Source organism: Nyctereutes procyonoides, unplaced genomic scaffold, assembly GCF_905146905.1.
Source record: "Nyctereutes procyonoides isolate TBG_1078 unplaced genomic scaffold, NYPRO_anot_genome, whole genome shotgun sequence".
Lineage (NCBI taxonomy): Eukaryota > Metazoa > Chordata > Mammalia > Carnivora > Canidae > Nyctereutes > Nyctereutes procyonoides.
In genome coordinates this window covers 54,808,002-54,826,684 of record NW_026575140.1, presented here as the reverse complement: position 1 = coordinate 54,826,684, position 18,683 = coordinate 54,808,002, and the positions used below count along the sequence as shown (strand labels likewise).

General features: G+C 41.6%; 1 protein-coding gene across 2 annotated transcripts in view; it reads right to left on the bottom strand.

Moving 5' to 3' along the window:
• Positions 1-8,032: 8,032 nt before the first annotated feature.
• The window catches only part of MYH1 (myosin heavy chain 1), a 30,101-nt gene continuing 19,450 nt past the window's right edge, over positions 8,033-18,683 (bottom strand). For both annotated transcript variants that reach the window (XM_055304795.1, XM_055304796.1), the window contains 16 exons: positions 18,313-18,458; positions 18,143-18,233; positions 17,669-18,058; positions 16,873-16,999; positions 15,555-15,673; positions 15,214-15,410; positions 13,314-13,497; positions 12,870-13,035; positions 12,657-12,781; positions 11,940-12,248; positions 11,649-11,852; positions 11,008-11,133; positions 10,747-10,917; positions 10,385-10,489; positions 10,175-10,270; positions 8,033-8,294 (listed from right to left, as the gene is read on the bottom strand). In XM_055304795.1, coding sequence (XP_055160770.1) covers positions 8,142-8,294; positions 10,175-10,270; positions 10,385-10,489; positions 10,747-10,917; positions 11,008-11,133; positions 11,649-11,852; positions 11,940-12,248; positions 12,657-12,781; positions 12,870-13,035; positions 13,314-13,497; positions 15,214-15,410; positions 15,555-15,673; positions 16,873-16,999; positions 17,669-18,058; positions 18,143-18,233; positions 18,313-18,458 — 2,709 coding nt within the window. In that variant the 3' untranslated portion in view covers positions 8,033-8,141. The remainder of the gene's footprint in view (positions 8,295-10,174; positions 10,271-10,384; positions 10,490-10,746; positions 10,918-11,007; positions 11,134-11,648; positions 11,853-11,939; positions 12,249-12,656; positions 12,782-12,869; positions 13,036-13,313; positions 13,498-15,213; positions 15,411-15,554; positions 15,674-16,872; positions 17,000-17,668; positions 18,059-18,142; positions 18,234-18,312; positions 18,459-18,683) is intronic.

Here is an 18,683-nt window from a genome sequence, read left to right as displayed (position 1 = left end):
TTTCTGACATAGCATATTGCCCCTGACATAATGGCTTAAAACAACCATCTTATTATACACATGGGTTTTGAGGGTCAGGAATATAGAATCTGGAAGGCACACAGTAGTCTCTGTCCTGTAGTACCTGGATCCTCTGAGAACAAAGCCTGGGGTGATTCAACACAGCTAGGGGTAAGTATTATGTCTCATAATAAATGTCAGATAATTTTAAAAGGATTTTAAAATTTAAAGGATTGTTGAAAAGGGTAGCTAATAAATGAAGTGGTATCTAGAGGCCGATATGGGGTCAAGGAAAGGTCTGTTAAAAGAAGGGAGAGACTAAGTATATTTGTGTTGATGAAAAGGATTCTGTAGAGTTAAGACAAATTGATGACACAAGAGAAGGAGGGGATTATTGTGGGAGACAAGGCAAGAAGGTGCTGGAGTCCAGAGGCCAAGTGGCAGGTTTGAACTCTAAGGGGAACACTGACACCTCATATATTGGAAGACAGAGAGTGAGGGCAAAATGCAGATTAGTTGATAGATTTGATGGTGGGAAGATGAGGGAGTTCCATTTGCTTAATTCTGTTTTCTCCATGAAGTATGAGGTGTGAGGTCATTGGCTGAGAGCGAGGGCAGTGAAGGAGATGTAGTGGGGTATACAGAGAGAAAATGTGAAGTATTCATTTTGGAAAACAAGAGGCTTGGCCAGAAGTATTGAGTTACAGTCATATACTTAAAGTGAGACCAGTTTAGCAGATCTGTTTTTCTTCAGCAAGTTTAGTTACTTGGATATTGCCATGGAAAAGCCAAATTTAACCAGAGTGAGAGTTTATCAGACAAGAGAAATGTAGGGACAGGGCCAAAGGAGTTAAGCTTTTCAAGTGAGTTAATACAACATTCGACTATGAAATTTAAGCTTGGACAAGGAAGGAAATGAGAGGACATATCAGAACAATGAAAAAGTGGTAGTCAATGGATTAGAGGTCTTGATGTCAAAGAATTACAGGGATGGAATATTTAGAGTAGGTGAGCTGGAAGAAGAGGAGGTATTGGTTAGAGATTGGAATAAATCCCACTTGGTGAGATGTGTCACTATCTTATATATGGTTGGATTTGATTTACTAATATCTTGTTGGGAACGTTTGCATCCACGTTCATAAGAGATATTGGTCTGTAGTTTTTCTTTCATATAATGTCTTAATATTACAGTCATTCTGCTTCATAAAATGAGTAAGAAAATGTTCCCTCTGCTTTTTTCTTGAAGACATTATGGAAAATTCATATTATTTCTCCTTAAATGTATAGTAGAATTCACCAATAAGAGTATTTGGACCTGATGCTTTCTTTTTTGAAAGCTTATTAATTACTGATTAAATTTATTTAACAGATGTAGGCCAATTCAGATTATTATCTGTTTATCCTTGCATACTTTGGTCATTTGTTCAGAGATCGAATGGGTTGCTCGAGATCGAGATTTTTGTGAAAGTCAGATCTTGATCATGCTCAGCTACCTCAAACTACTTTCCAGGGGGTGATTTCCTCCACAAACAAATAGATAGTACATATAGTGATACTCGCTCATTTAATTGCTATTGATGGAAGGGGGTGGTGGAAACAACTCATAAAAAAAGTTAAAGATGTTTCTTATTCGGGAATCCCTGGGTGGCTCAGCGGTTTAGCGCCTGCCTTTGGCCCAGGGCACGATTCTAGAGTCCCGGGATCGAGTCCCGTGTCGGGCTCCTGGCATGGAGCCTGTTTCTCCCTCTGCCTGTGTCTCTGCCTCTCTCTCTCTCTCTCTCTCTCTCTGTGTGTGTGTGTATGTGTCTATCATGAATAAATAAATAACTAAATCTTAAAAAAAAAAGATGTTTCTTATTCTGTCACATTCTATGGGAAGTACAAGTTAGAGTAACAAGGTAGAGCTTACTGTGGGCAGGAGGCACATTTCGTATGGCAAGCAGGATAGGCCTCTTTGAACTGAGACTTGAATAATGTGAAATAATGATCTCTGCAGAAATCTGAATGAAGAATATTCTAAACAGGGAAAATATGGGGATGTGAGTGAGGGAAAAGTATGTCCCTATTTTGAGTGCCTACCAAAAGCCATGTGAATATTCTAAGTATTTGATTTATAATGCTTCATTTTATCGCCATGCAAAGCCAAGTAGTAGAAAATGTCAGTATTGCTGTATACTGACAAGGAATCGAGCCAGTTTGATTAAATAAATTGCCCCAGGTCGCATAGCTGGTGTGTGTGATAGAGCTAAGACTCAGTTCAGGCAGGGCCACCTCAGAGGCCATCACCCAGACCCTTGCTGTACAGCCTCTAGTGCCCTTTCCAACTCAGAGATTCTGTGTTTATCTGATGATTTTACTGATACCATAAAAGCTATGCCAGAAGTAAAAAGCTAACAATAATAAATGACTCCCATCAAATGACCTGCATTCTGTGAAAGCTGCATTTATGAGAATGGCAAGTGGTATTATGGCATCCTGTTGTTGAACATGCCATAATGCTTGCCACCAGAAGCCAGCATATTAAAAACCAGGGTGCCATAAGCAAACCACCCCTCTGACACGTAGAACTATGTAAAGTACATGCTGCTAAACATAGAGACATGTAGGGACTTCTATTTTCTGTGCTACAGGAAATAAGTGGAGCCTTAAAAATGTTCTTCAGAAATTCTGTCTTGATAGCATATCGTTAACTTGCCCCTACTCACATGTGGCAGTTTTGTTTACTCATCTCCTGCCCCTTTTAGCTGTCTGTACCTTTCCATTTGAATAGAGTGAATAGACAAGCATCTGCTAGGTGTTATGATTAACTCAGAGGCATATGGATTTCCTAGTGAAGCAGGTTTAAATGGGAAAAAACTGGCGAGATAGAATCATTCAGCTTTTTCTAGTTAATTCTATTTCATTCTTTAGGGCCTTCCTGATATCTGGGGGTTGGTGTGTAGTTGTTTGGCTCACTCTTATTTTCCCCTCTAGTTGTTATCTGACATTTTACCTCTTAGCTCTGAGAAGTCATATGCTGTCCCCACTACTTGGGCAACATTAATAATTAATAATTGAGAATATAATGTCCCATGGATTGCAGAACTATAACAGTGGGCTAATCACTAAATTAGTGATTAGTAGATTTAATGGATTTTGTCCACTAAATCAGTGGACAAATTTAATTTTCACTTAAATCTTTAAATTTTTTTTTCCTTCTTATTTCCAGTTAGACAATGAGACACACTTTGAGGATCTTTTTCTGGTCAAGTCTTAGGTATGGTGCTAAATTCCCTATATTCTAGAAAAGGAATACCAATAAATTGCTGCCATCCATGTTGACAGCTGGTATCTTCAATAGAATTGGAAGTAGAAGTAGGAAGAGAATATATTACATTCCTGAGTGGCAGGATATCAATGAGAGATAACTAGAAAGAAATAAAAGGCACTTGTGTAGGGAGATGGGAGTAAATATATTAGTATTCCTGTGCTGGTTGTGGGTGGGTATTTTGCATTTCTGTAAAGGTTACTGTGTAAACAGTTGCCTACTGGTTTTAAAGGTGTTGAAAATAAGAGAAAGGATTTTAAAAACCATTTTTTCCCTTAAATATATGTTGTAGTTGATGACAATTTGGAAGTAAACTGTAAAGAAATAACAACTATTTTTCTTTAAACAAGTAAAACAGACTAATCTATCTAAAATCTGGATTTTCCTTGAGTACCAGGGGAGGTCAGACAGGATGCATTAACGGAGCAGGAGGCATAAAGCAGGACAGGATACCTGAACAGAAGAGCTAAGACAAAGTGCAGGAATCAAAAGGGGAGAGGCAGGGGGAAGCATGCAGTAAATGAGAGGAGGAGAGAAGATGTAAGAACTGAGGGGGAAAGATAAGATGGGAAAGAATCATGGAACGGGAGAAGGTATAGGCGATCGCTCTAGAGAGATTCTCCCTCCTACTAGGGAAGGTTGCTTGGAGCCAGCGCCCTTGAAGGATGAGGAGGGTGGACTCACAAAGAGGAGGAAAGAGTATCATGGTCAGAAGCAACAGGAGCAAGGAGACCATGACAGTGATATTAAAATATGAGAAAGGAACATTTAAGTCTACCTGGGTGTCCTAGGACATGTAAGAGTGGATGCTATGACCCCTAAAGAAGGCATTACAGGGAGCCATGTGTAAGGGGAGACTTAAGGAAAGGGTAAACAGTTATCAATTGGGTAAGGGTTGGAGGGCATGCAGGCAGCAAATTCAAAGGTATGAAAACATTCATTCATCAATACTTTCGAATGTAACTATTGAGCATACCCTCTATTCAAGGCCCTGTGCCAAGTGGAAGGATATAGGAATGAGCAAATAAGACCCCAATCTGTATATGCTTCATGTAGCTTACATTTTAATGAAGGAGAAAGACATTATTTGCAGTTTTGTAAGTGAGAAGTAAAGAGTACATATAAAAGAGAAATCGGACCTATTCTAGAGGGGTAAAGTCTTTTTCTTAAAGTAGTGAAATTGAAGCTGAGATATAGAGGAAAGAATAGGCCTTAGCAGGTCCAAGTATAGAGATGAGAAATGAGAGTCCTTGAAGCCGAGGCTGCAACAGTGCTAAATCCCTGATATGAGGAGGCTCACTGTTCCTGGAACTGGACAGAGGTCAGTGAGGCCGAGACACACAGAGGGAGAAAGAGAATATTACAAAGTGGAGCTTGCAAGGTGGGCAAGGGCCATGTTCAGGATTTTAATGTTTATGCTGAGAAAGAACAAAGGGGGGGGTGATTTTAAGCTGAACACTGACATGATCAGTTTATTATTCTTAGAACGCTCTCTCTGGCAGCAGTTTAGTTTCTGTCAGAATGGGTTAGACTCAGGATGGAAAAGTAAATGTGTGGGAGTCCAGGCAGTAGGTGATGGCCGTTTGGATGGGGGATATGGCGGAAAAGACAGAAGTTGATGATTTTGAAGGCTATTTAGGAGTAGTAAAGAAAAACAGAATGACTGATTGGATATGGCTGAGTGAGGGTAGATCCATTTCAAGGTTGATTTCCTAGCTATTTAGCTTGAGCAACTCAATGATCCACTGTGATGAGGAACAGTATTGGAATATAAGAGAGGCTTAAGGATTGGAGGCTCTGGTCATGAATTAATTTTGACTGTGTTGAGTTTAAAGTTTCTGTTAGTAGAGAAAACAAGCCTGGAGCTCAGAGGAGAGAATTGGAATTGGGATTTAAATTTGGAATTCTCTTTGGTTATGGATGGTAATAGAAATAGACAAGATCCTCTGAGGAGGAAATGTAAACTGAGGGGAGAAGATGCCCAAGATGGAAATGTGGGCCCCATCACATTGAGCTCACAGAAACATCTGATGGTTGGGCAGAGACAGATGAGCTGATGGAGGAGAAAGAGAGGCTGGAGAGCTGCAGCAATGAGGAACACCAAAGCAGGTCAGAGTTTGGGGAATTAAGGGAAGAAAACACTTTTAGTGGGAGAGGAATGGTCAGATGTATAACATGGAGTTGGAAGGTCGAGTTGATTAAAGATTAGGAAGTGTCCATTTGATTTAGCAATGAAGAAATCATTGAGGATCACAGTGAGATCCATTTAGGTGGAATGGAGGGAGCAAAAGCCAGCCTGGAGTGGGTTGAGGAGTAGGTGGGAGGGGAGCAGATGGAGATAGTGTGTATATGCAACACATCTGAGAAATTTTGTTGGAGAAGGAAGTGGAGAAGTGAGAGAGGAGCTCGAGGAAAGAAATAGGGTCAAGAAAGTGTTTTAAGAAAGGATGCAGTAGAGTGGGAGATATTAGGAATAAAGTGGGAGAAAAGGAGTCCACTGTTTAATAATTCTAAAAAGAAGGGAAAGAATGAAATTTAGAACTGGGTTGAGGAGGTGGCCCTGAAATTAAATTGGAGGAGCCACCTCCACATTGGAAGGATGAATATGGCTTGGCAGTAGGAATGGGAGGCCATTTCCTTCTAATGGCATCTAGTTTTTCTTTTAAGCAGGATTTGAGATCATCTGCTGTAGCCAAAGGTGGGGAATGGAGATTTGAAGGGAGCAGAGAACATTTGAAATAGGAAGAGAGGAAGTGAGCAATTACCTGCATAACTCCAGTGGAGTTTCTGGTTGGGAATTTATAGTGGTACCATCTTCTGGCAGATGTGGAGTAGTGAATTGTTGTATTCATTCAGGTTTAGTTTCTTCCCACTCAAGTGTGACAGGAGATAGAAGATGGCAAAGAAGTTTCGGGTGTTGTGAAGAGAGTGGACAAAAAGGCAGATTATGAATTTTTACTTACTTGGGAGAGAAATAGGGGCTGATGAATATGGAAGAAATAAAAGGTTAGAGTACTGGAGGTCCTGTACTGTGGTTAAAGAAGAACTGTTAGATTGGGGGTAATGCAATATGCAAGCTAGAAGATCAGAAAGGAGCTGCTTGATTTGATGAGTGTGAGGTTTGGGCATTTTCCTGAGTGAGGCTGTGAACGAGGTGGAGGGGAGAAGGCACTGGAGGGTGGGAGTCAGCATATTGATGGCATCGTCCATGTGGACAGTGAACTCTCCCAAGCATGCAGTAAGAACTGGGTGGACAGAAAAGAGGTGCCAAAATTGTAATGAAGGAAGTCAGTCGAGGACAGCAGCAGGTAAGGGGAATAACAGAATAGGATGAATCTCAAGAAAAGCTTTCTATAAAAGGATAAGCAGCAGTGGGGATGGAGGCAGGATATCATTTCTAGCTCAGGACTCCTCAAGAACTTAAGTTCTGAAAGCCTGCGAGAGTAAAGATCACCTCTTAGAAGAGCTTCCTGGGGAAGCGCTGTGATCAGGGAGGGATAGATTTCAATTTAAAGTGCAGGTTGAAATGTCACATTAGAATAAACCGTTGTCTCCAGGGATCAACACAAAATGAGTGGAGGCACCTAACAACCCAGATGGATCTTTCCCCGGAGCTGAGTCCGGAGGACTATAACTGGATAACAACCCACTAGATAGCACACTTTGAGACATGTAGTCTTGTATTCTTTTTAAATAGTTGTACAGTTCCTGTAAGATCTTTGTTACCTTGCTAGTTGACAAGATACTTGTTATTTTACCTGCTCCTTGCCTATTAAAAATGAGGTAAGAGGAAGGCCCAGGCTAGCCTCAGCCATGTTGCTCTGTAATGGTGATACCAATCACAGTCATGATGGTGATGTTGCTCAGCTCTGTAGAAAGGCAAAGCATAGCAACCCAGAGATCAAATAATGAGAGCAGGGAACTGATGGGAAAAAATTAATTGGCCTTCCAGTGCTGTCAGAGGCACTCCAAGAAAGCCTTGTAGGAGACACAGAACTTTCCAGAGAGAGCACAGATGCTGCAAATATATTCATTCTTAACTCCCATTTCCTATTCTAATGTGACAGCAAGAGAAGGTGCCCAGGGAAACCACTTAAACATACCGCAGGGAGCAAAACACTAAAAATCTCTCTTACATTTAAAAAGGACTAGAAAATCCACAGAATATATTTCCCTCTCAGGGGATCCTCATCCCAAATTATTAATTCATGTTGTGATAGTGAAGAGTTGCCTTTTGTGGAGTATTTTTGAGAGTCCAGTCCAAATGTTTTACATTTTCATTTGTTTTATGTAGGTAATTAGTGTTTTGATTTATTTTTATTCAATCTTGAGATCAAGAATTTCCTACCATCTTATGAAGGAAATAAATTACTCCATTAACAGATAACTAGCTGATGTTTTACCCAGTGAGATTTATCAGATATTCTATGTTCTGTATGTGTAATGCCCGCCTCAAGACTTCACCTGCTTCCCATAGGGGCAGGTGTGGCTTCGGGCACTTATTAACAGGGATTGGCCTGGCTGCTCCCGTCATGTTTTATTCTTGGTGACTAAATCCTGCTCTATAAGATAAAAGCCAAAATCTTTCTCTCTTTCTCTTTTCCTCCCTCCCTCCCTCCCTCCCTCCCTCCCTCCCTTTCTCTCTCTCTCTCTCTCTCTCTCTCTCTCTTTTCTTGATGCAGAAAAAAGATTAATGGACAATGTGGGAGGGAAAAAAGAGACGAGTTATTTGCGGATAAATTTTTTATCTGCAAAATACTGAAGTAGAAAACAGAGTGACAAAGATGTTCACATTTTGTGCATTTCTTTGGTCACTTTTTAGCATTTGGTTGAATCACTCTTCACTTATGATTTTCGTGTGAACCTCCCGGCTCTTCACCCGCAGCTTGTTGACCTGGGATTCTGCAATGTCAGCCCGCTCCTCGGCCTCCTCCAGCTCGTGCTGGAGCTTGCGGAATTTGGAGAGGTTGACGTTGGATTGTTCCTCCTGAGAATGAATGGAGATGTGTTTAGGAGGGAAAAAGAGTTCAGAATTTCTAATTTCTTAGATCAGTGGGTCTCCAGTTTCTTTTACTTAAAAATGCTTCACTCTAGTAAACCTTTTTTTAAAAAAATGCTCTTGATTTTTTTTTTTTTTTGTATTCTTCTCATCCTCCTTGAACTCATGGATAACAAAGGGGGACAGGTAACATTTGCCAACAACATTTCTAAAAGTTCTCCTGTTTAACCTGTAAACATCTTAGAGCTACTACTAAATATATCATCTTTCCAACCTCTTTTTTTAGCCCGGAGTCCAGTGAATGTAACCAAATCTTCTTAAAAAAAAAACCAAAGAACCCCAAAACCTAAAAACCTTCTAAAAAATCTATATCAAGCTAATAGCTTTGAATATAAATCATTGGCCCTTGAGTATAAAATATTGCCACTTAATGCAGTGTAGAAATGGAACAAAACTTGTCTCTGAGAATAGTCCTTCAGTAGTCTTAGATTATGTTCAAACAGATAAGCAGTGAATATGGGAAGGCCAGTTGGGGTTTAGTCTTTAGTAATTGTCCTTTTCAAAAAGGCTCATTGACAACTGTCCAAAATATGGCATCAAAATTTAGAAATTAATAAAGCTTAGGATCACTAAATAATAGAACATGAATAAAACTTCAGATCTTCCTGTTACACATGAGGGAAGTAGGGGCTAGAGACACATTAAGTCAGTCTCTCTCTCTCTCTCTATGTCCCCCTCCCTCTCACTCCCTGCCCCAGATCTTAGGGGTCAGCAGAAAAATGAAAACCACTAACCAAGAGAGGAACCACTAATTTGTGATGAGTAGGTGTATATATATCCATACTTACATACTTAGAAAATCAGTATTTATTATTTCAGATAAATCATAGGCTGGGGAAATGAGGTGAGGTAGAGTGCCAAGAATCTATTGGTTCAAACATGACCAAGACCATCTGAACTCCCAGCTTAACTGCTTTTAGTTGTCACCTTCACTTATGTAAATGATGGTCTTTCAAACAGTGTTCCCAGAAAAGAATTCTTGTTTCTTTCTTGCCCTGTGAATCTGTTCCTCCCTTAGTTCCCTGTTGTAGTCTTTGTCGCACCATTCATTTAGTCACTCCATCCATGAACTTGATGAATTATCCTTGATCTCCTGTCACCTTCCCAAGGCAACCTGTTAGCATATCCTATAGTTTCTCTTCCAGAATGTATCTTGAATCTCTCCACTCTTCTCTCTCTGCTCCAGTACTGCCCCTAAGGCAAACCATGGGCCCATCGGAAAAGCCTCCTAGAATGTCTCCCTGTCCCTGCCTGTGTTAGCAGACAATCCATTCTCCACCAAATAGCCAGAATATTCTATTTAAAAAGTATAGACCAGGGCATGACTGAGCAGTTTAGAACCCTCCCTGGGGCTTCCCAGTGTCCCCATTGTACTTAGAACGTGATCCAGATTTCTTACCAGAGCCTAGAAGACCCTGTGATCCAGACATCTTACCAGAGCCTAGAAGACCCTGTGATCGGCCTCTCTCTCTCTCTCTCTCTCTCTCTCTCTCTCTCTCTCTCACACACACACACACACACACACATCAGCCACATCTCTACTGCTCTCTACATTGTTCTTTCTGCTCCTTGAACTGGACTCTTGAACACTCAAAAGTATTGGGTTGCTCTTCCCCTTCCCAGGAACAGTTTCCCTGGCTCATCACGTTGTTGGTTGCTTCTCATTCTTCAGAATGTAGTTGACCCTTTTCCTTTGATCCTTCCTCATTGCACCCTCATTTCCTTACCTTTCATCCTTCTAACTAAGCCGGCTTGGCCATACCTAAGACCAGGGGGCTGTGTGGTTCTCCAGGGGCTTCTGAACTCACCGCTTCCTCAGCTTGTCTCTTGTAAGCTTTCACCTTCGCTTGCAGTTTATCCACCAGATCTTGGAGCCTGAGCACGTTCTTGCGGTCTTCCTCAGTCTGAAATAATATTTTGAAGAGTGAGCCCGCGAAAGTACAAATGCTATCAACATTTTATTGTACGTTAGCTTTTTATCCCATGCAGTGAAAACCTAGATAGGCCATTTTCCTTACCTGGTAAGTTAGTTCTTTCACTCTCCTCTCATGTTTGCGTAGACTCTTGACAGTTTCAACGTTGCGCTTCTGTTCACTTTCAACTTCTGCTTCAAGTTCACGGACCTGCAAGAAGGTAAGCATTTTAAAAGTCTTTTACTGTGATCTATTTGCTCAGTGGATTTCTGCTTCTTCCAATGACCTGTAGTGCTTCTTTTACCCTGCTTTATATGTAATTTTGATGCACTTGTCTCATTGTCCTTGGGCAACAGGGAACATTTCTCATTTGTCTCTGCATGCCCCACTCATCCAGCAGTACCGGGTACTCAAAATCATGCAATGGGTTGAAATGAGGGGGGGAATACACTGATCAGAAGACCCACCCTGGCCTCCAGTTTCTGGATCTGTTTCTTCCCGCCCTTCAGGGCCAGCTGCTCTGCCTCATCCAGACGATGCTGCAGGTCCTTCACCGTCTGCTCCAGGTTCTTCTTCATCCGTTCCAGGTGGGCACTGGTGTCCTGCTCCTTCTTCAGCTCCTCGGCCATCATGGCCGCCTGATCAGCAGTAAAACAAAACCAGTTGAGAAAGGGAAGTGAGTACATCGAGATTCAGGTTTGATCACCACCATGCTGCCCTCTGCTCACATCGGTGATGGCCTTCTTGGCCTTCTCCTCTGCATTGCGGGCTTCCTGGACGATGTCCTCCATCTCTCCCTGGATCTGGGAAATGTCTGTCTCCAGCTTCTTCTTGGTGTTGATCAGACTAGTGTTCTGGTTAAAATATCAAATTTAGCAATATTTAGTACATGATAACAAAATTAACATACCAGATTTCTAATGAATTCAAAAACTAGTTAATTAAGTTATTAGTGTCCTTCTGTGTTCCATAAATTATCTGAGATACGTTTAAAATGTATTTTTAAAAGACAGTCTGGGATGCCTGGATGGCTCAGGGGTTGAGGTCTGCCTTCAGCTCAGGGCATGATCCCAGAGTTCTGGGATCGAGTCCCACATCGGGCTCTCTGCATGGAGCCTGCTTCTCCTTCTACCTGTGTCTCTACCTTATCTCTGTGTCTCTCATGAATAAATAAATAAAATCTTAAAAATAAATAAAAGTCAAGTCTGGATGTCAAAGTATAGTATAAGTATTGTTAACACACAAATATTAAATGTTTTAAGTTTTACCATTCATGAAACATTATGAATATATTTTTAGATAATGCTAAGATATGAGCAGGGATTTCATTTTCCTCTTTTTGTGTTTTTCACTATTATGTTATGCTCACCTGAGTGTGGAGGAGCTGGACACGCTCACTGGCATCCAGGAGCTCCTGTTCTGCGATTTTCCTGCTCCTCTCCGTCTGCTCCAGAGTGGCCCTCAACTCCTCAATCTCAGCCTGCAGCAGGTTGGCTCTGCGCTCCACCATGGCCAGCTGCTCCTTCAGGTCCTCCTGGCCCCGGAGGGCATCATCCAGGTGGATCTGGGTGTCCTGGGGAATGAATCATCATTGAGACACCTCGTTCTCAGGGCTGTGGTCACCCCAGTTACCTTGAGGCCCTCTTTTGAACCCACTTACTTTGAGGATGCCTTGGGTATTTCTGTAGTTCCTCAGGGCCTCTGCAGCCATGCGGTTGGCATGGTTCAGCTGGATTTCCATCTCATTGAGGTCTCCCTCCATCTTCTTCTTGAGCCTGATGGCATCATTCCTGCTCCTGATCTCGGCGTCCAGCGTGCTCTGCATCGACTCCACGACCCTGATGTGGTTTCTCTTCAGCTGGTCAATTTCCTCATCCTTTTCTGCAATTTTCCTGTCAATCTCAGACTTGACTTGGTTCAGCTCCAGCTGGATGCGCAGAATCTTTCCCTCTTCATGTTCAAGAGATGCCTTAATGACAGCAAGAGGTGATATTAGCGGGGAATGGAAGTTTATAGTATTCTAGAAATAGGAGTTCTTGCTCTTGTGCTGCTATAACACATCTTTATGCCATTGTTCTGGAGATTTCTACAGTATGTTGTTTATTTTATATATTTTTATGTCCCTGGCTAGATAGTGCCTGTGACGGTGGGGACCTTAACTTATTCTTTTTATTCATCTTTGTTTTTTTCAGTGTCTAGCACAGTTCCTGACATACAGGTGTGGTAGTTGCACACATGGTCAGTTCTCCATCCTCATACTGAGTACAGAGTCGGAACTACTTTTCTTTTCTCTTAATTCAAGAATTCATCAATTCTTGCATGCAGTGGACTCTAATTCCTCTTGCAGTTGTTTTAGAATGCACAATAAAATGTCTACCTCTGCCTCCTCTAAAGCAGCCTGAAGTTCAGTCTTTTCCTGTTCCACTTGTTTCTTTATCTTCTCCAGTTCATGGATGCGTTTCCCTCCTTCTGCAATCTGCTCAGTGAGGTCAGAAATCTCCTCTGTTGGTGAAGAAAAATATAAAAATTTGTTCAGTAGGGGAAAACATTTTTCAAATCCTTTGTTTAAGAAAAGGTGAAATGTACTCACGTTGCAAGTTCTTATTTTCCCGCTTCAGGGTTTCAAGTTGGTCTAAAGATTCCTCATAAGCATTCTTAATCTTAAACAGCTCTGTGCTAAGGGAACGGGACTCCTTTTGGGAAGCTTCAAGTTCAGCATGAGTTTCTTCATACTTCTGTTTCCATTCTGCCAGGATCTGAGGGGCAAAGAATGGTCCAGAAATTTAATAGATAAAGCTTGATGGGATGGACACCATCTATTTTGGCACCTGTCAGAGTGGAAATGATCTGAGACTGACAAATAGTTATGAATGAGAAGAGTAGAAACCACAGGTGTTGTCACCATCCACTGCCGGCCATGGAGCAGGAGTTACTGAGAACAGCCCTTAGGGAGTTTGAATAAGGCACACTGAGGGTAGCAGGCTGGCTTTCATTGTGAGCTGAGTATAGAAGCAGAGGTTACTACATGAGTTACCTTGTCGAAGTTCCTCTGCTTTTTGTCCAGGGCGGCGCAGGCTGCATTGGTTCTCTCTACATCAATCATGAGGTCCTCCACCTCATTCTGAAGCCGCTGCTTTGTCTTCTCCAGGGAAGCACATTTGGCGTTCACAGCTTCTACATGCTCCTCAGCATCCTGTAGACGCTGGGCCAGCTTCTTTCTAAAAAGTGAAATAAGGACAAGAGAAGTGAACAGCCATCGGCAGAATTGGATATTTTGAAATAGGTGCAAAAGAGTGATTTCCATAGCCAGACTCCTAATACTACTTTTCCAGGTTGTTTTGTAGGGCCAGGTCTGTATTAACCCATTCCCACTCTTCTACAAACTAAATATTGAAAACAGGCCAAATTTTAGCATCACCATACTTCATAGTCTGGTTTCAAGGCCATCTGTGATCAGCCTAAGCCCACATTTTACCCATCACGGTGACTAGTTTATTCTTCCTCTTTAGAATAATAATGTCTGCCTTGAATTACTGTTGTTTATGTCTTGTCTCCACTGAATTTTCATCTCTAGGGGGTAGAGTGTATGTCTCGCTAATCTTTGTTTTCTTGTAGGCTGTCACACAGTGTAAGTGCGCAAACATTGGATGAATTGAATTCAAATGAGTGAATTCAACTTCAAATCAAATATACTTGAGTTTGTCTAATCATGTCCCATATTTTTCGTGGCTGTTTAGTAATCATTTAATAAACTTTTCCAAATCAAAAATAAACTTTTCCAAATTGGTATCAACTTTGCTTTGTGAGCTCCACTCAAACTCTCTTCTAAGGCATCTCCCCACCGTGATTCCAACTACATGGTTGTATAGGAATCACAGGATAAACAACTAGATCTCTCCCAAAATGTCCTGTTGAATGAGTAGGTTTCTTCCAGTCCATTTTCTCTGTCTTTATAGTTCTGTCTTGAACTGCTGATAGCATTGAATATTTGGTCCTGTGTGAAACTATGTGTTTCCTTTCTTATTGCAGAATTTATGCTTCTTTTTAGTCTTTAACAATATATGCCTTTGTTTCCCTACAAATAGCCATGTGTTTACATCTCTGAAGGAGAAGCTATGTTCTGAAGCCTGATTACTTTTCCCTTACACACCTAATACCTAGACTGATTTTCCCATTAATGGCTGAGAGGGAAGAGAGGCACAGGAGAGTACAATTAACCCTTACTCTCTCTACATCTTTATAGACAGAATGATGTCAAAAGTTCCTCTTTTTAGAAATGGTCCTGTGCAGCCCAGGTGGCTCAGCAGTTTACCGCTGCCTTCGGCCCAGGGTGTGGTCCTGGAGACCCGGGATTGAGTCCCACGTCAGGCTCCCTGCATGGAGCCTGCTTCCTCCTCTGCAGGGAGAAGCCTGTGTCTGTTCCTCTCTCTGTGTGTGTGTCTCTCATGAATAAATAAATAAAATCTTTTAAAAAAAAGAAAAAGAAAGAAAAGAAAAATGGTCCTTCAGCTGCCTCTTGCCTTAGGTGTTTTTCTGCCCTCTAGCTTGATTTCTTTAACTGCAGCACCTAGAGTGGTTGCTTGTATTGTATTGGTTTATGTCTGTGCATGTTTTTTCCTTAGTTTTAAAATTTGTTTTTTTTTTTTTTAATTTTTATTTATTTATGTATGATAGTCACAGAGAAGGAAAGAGGCAGAGACATAGGCAGAGGGAGAAGCAGGCTCCATGCACTGGGAGCCCGATGTGGGATTCGATCCCGGGTCTGCAGGATCGCGCCCTGGGCCAAAGGCAGGCGCCAAACCGCTGCGCCACCCAGGGATCCCCAGTTTTAAAATTTGTTTTGGGAAATAATGGACATTTTCCCATACAGTGCTTAGGACAGATGCACTTTGTTTAACAGAGATATTTGAATTTCAGCTAGAACTAGGACATACTTGGCCTCCTCCAGCTCCTCTGTGCGCTGGATGGCGTCCGTCTCATATTTGGTCCTCCACTGGGCCACCTCACTGTTGGCCTTGGACATTGCCCTCTGCAGCTCGGCCTTGCCCTCCTGCTCCTCCTCATACTGTTCCCGCAGCAGGTCACAGTCGTGGCGGGCTGATTGCAGGGCATGAGCCAGAGCACTCTTGGCCTGAGAATATAGAGATCAGAGACTTAATTTGATATCTTTAAAAGGACATTTAGTCCCTAGGCTCCTATAGGTCATCAGAAGAAAATCTGTAGAAGTAAGCGAAATACAACCTCAAAAATAAGGACAGTGACAAGTAGGGTTTACCTTTATCTCCTCTTCAAGCTGCCTTTTCAGTTCCTCGATCTGCTGTGTGAATGCTTGTTTGCCCCTGGAGAGCTGAGAAACTAATGAGTCCTTTTCATCTAGCTGGCGTGAATATTCACCTGTTAAGACCAAGATAGAGCAAACTCTACCTCATTTTGGAAATCAGAGCTCTGGATTAAAAACTGGAGCAGGGAAAGGAAGTGGAGTTTGAAACACATTGGAGAGTACAGATTACAGGAAGCTACCAACCTCCACTTCAAATCTGATGGGCAGATCTACATAAAAATGAGAAGTATGGAAAGCTTTGAGGCTGATTACATAGTTATGAGCAACACAAAATATTTTGGAGGATATTTAAGATTGTTACAGTAGAAATTGGTCAAGAAGCATATAAAAATGTTAATACTTAACAAGAATCACAGCTTTCTTTTTTCCATACCATTAAATTATAGAAGGATCTTAGAAAAGAGACTACAAGGAGCAATTCGATTCTTTGAGAATACAGGGTTTTTTTTTTTTTCCATGAAGTGCATTAACTACCCGTACAACAATAATAAAAGCCTGACTTTGAACTTTGTCCTAGAAAGAATAATATTTGAATGAATATGAAAGAGTAAAGTGGTTCTCCAACACTTTGATCTGCCTATTACTTTAAAAGCCCAGATGACTCATAAAATAATTTCCATCTTGTTACCTCTCACTTGGGGAGGTAGAACTTTGGTAAAAAGTTGAATGGATTGATTAAGGGACAGAGTAAATGCAGAGACTCTCCAATTTGGATGGTCAAAGCTCTACAAACATCACTTAAGTCTCCTGGGCTGGGTTGTAGTGCTGAATATTTCTCTGCGTGACTGTGCAAGTTAGCAGCAATTGGCCAGACTTAGGAGAAGTGGAGTAAGCATTCCTGGATAGTCACTTCATCACTGACCTAGTCTGTCATCTTTAAAATGTGGATTACATTACACAGACCGTTGAGGGTAATAAAGTAATAAATAACTTGTGCAGGCATTTTGAAAAGTGCAAAGAAATACTGTGAAGCAACACTTTTAATTTGCTAACTTTGACGGAAAAATCTACTGTAAAATGTGTAAAAACAAAAGAGCCTAGATTTCCTTAATGAAAGTCACAACTAAAAAAAAAAAAAGAAAAAAGAAAGTAGTCCATGCCAGCAGTCAGTGATGTATTCATAGTAGTGGTGGCGGGTACCTCCCAGGGGGGCAATAAAATGTGACCTCAATAGGTAAGTGCAGAGTTTTTCAGCAAATTAAGCATCCATGGGAAATTTGTCATTCAAGGTCAATACTGGTGAGTGGCCCACCTGATTCTGTCTGCAGACGCGCTCTCTGAGTCGTCAGGTCATTGATTAGCCGTTGCTGCTCCTCTTCCTTGGTCTTAAGTTCACTCACCTGATCTTCTAGAGTGCGACACATCTTTTCAAGGTTCCCCTACATTCAAAAAGTAGTAGGCATCTCAAGCAAGTATTTGGACCACAGGAATTTCCCATAATCCAAGTATTCCATAGGGGCTGGGACACTTATGTGTTTTGAAAATACACTATCTTTACAAACAAAAACTACAGAGGCCTCAGATTGTGAAGGAAAGAATAACAAATGCCATAGTCTACCCATGCTACCAGTATACTGCTTTGTGAATTAAGTCTTCACTCAGTTGGCTTATCCTTGATATGAGAATAATGATACTTGCTTCAATTCTTGAGATTTTTTTTTTCAAGAAACAAATTATGTATTTGTGCTTAAGGGGAAAGAAAAACAGAAACCTCATCAAGGTGAGCAGTTTTTAAAATCCCAAAATGTATAGTTGAGTTGTTGTGTGTGGTTTTTTTTTGTGTGTGTTTTTGTTTCTGTTTTTGTTTTTGTTTTTTTTGTTTTTTTTTTTTTGGAAGAGCTTAACTTTCTGCTCTACTGTTCTGTGGATGTGGCTGTTCTCACAACAAAGAGTGAGCACTTTGCCCATCACACCCGAGGTGCCCCTTGCTCTGGCCTGTCTCCTGCTTGTACTGCCTGTAGTCTCCCCCTGCCAGTTACTAAGGAATTGTGAGCAGCTCACTCACACCTGTCTCAGAAATCTCTTTAAGACTTAAACCATGATTATACCTTGGCTTTGGAGACAGTCTCCATGTTACCGGCAAGGTCATCAATCTCCATCTTCATCTCACTCTTCTCCTTCTCCAGCTTCTGCTTGACCCTCTGCAGGTTGTCTATCTGCTCCCCGAGCTCAGCCACGCTGTCTGCGTGCTTCTTTCTCAGGGTAGCCGCTGTGGCTTCGTGCTGCAGGGTGGCCTCCTCCAGGTCCCTGCGCATCTTCTGGAACTCGGCCTCCCGCTTCTTGTTCATCTCAATCTGGGCAGATGTGGCCCCGCCAGCTTCTTCCAGGCGCTCGCTGATCTCCTCCAGTTCCCGGGAGAGGTCAGAGCGCTGCTTCTCTGCTTTGGCCCTGGAGGCGCGCTCTGCCTCGATTTCCTCCTCCAGCTCCTCGATGCGGGCCTGAGAGTGACACATGGACATTAATGCTGACTCACAGCAGCTTTGATTCCTGTAACGCGCAGAAGTGGAGGCGCGTTACCTCACCTGTAACTCCTTGATCTTTTTCTGTAGCTGCATTGCTAGAGCCTGCTCATCCTCAATCTTGCTTTGCAGATTGCTCATTTCAAACTCTTTCCTGTTAAAAGAGTACTTTATGTCAGGCACAGATATAATAAAAGTAATTTCCCCATGGAAGTTTTGTCCTCACTGCTTACTTTTTGAGTTTCTCATCAAGTTGCTGTTTGTCATTTTCGATATCCATTGTGGATTCTTGAGCCAATTTTAGGTCTCCCTCTAGTTTCCTCTTTGCTCTTTCTAGATCCATTCGGATTTTCTTTTCTTGTTCCAAGGATCCTTCAAGCTGAAAATTAATAAGGCATGAATACAGTTCCTGGAACGTTACCATCCTTTACCCCAGGTTGGACTTGTAAACATTTAACTCCTATCTAATCAGCACCTTATATTGATTTTTCTCTGCATTAGACAAATTTGTCCCACGCATTCCATTCTCTGCTGCTTACCTAGTCCAAAGAGTCATCATTTAAAATGTGAACCATACCTCATTACCATATGATTACAGTAAACT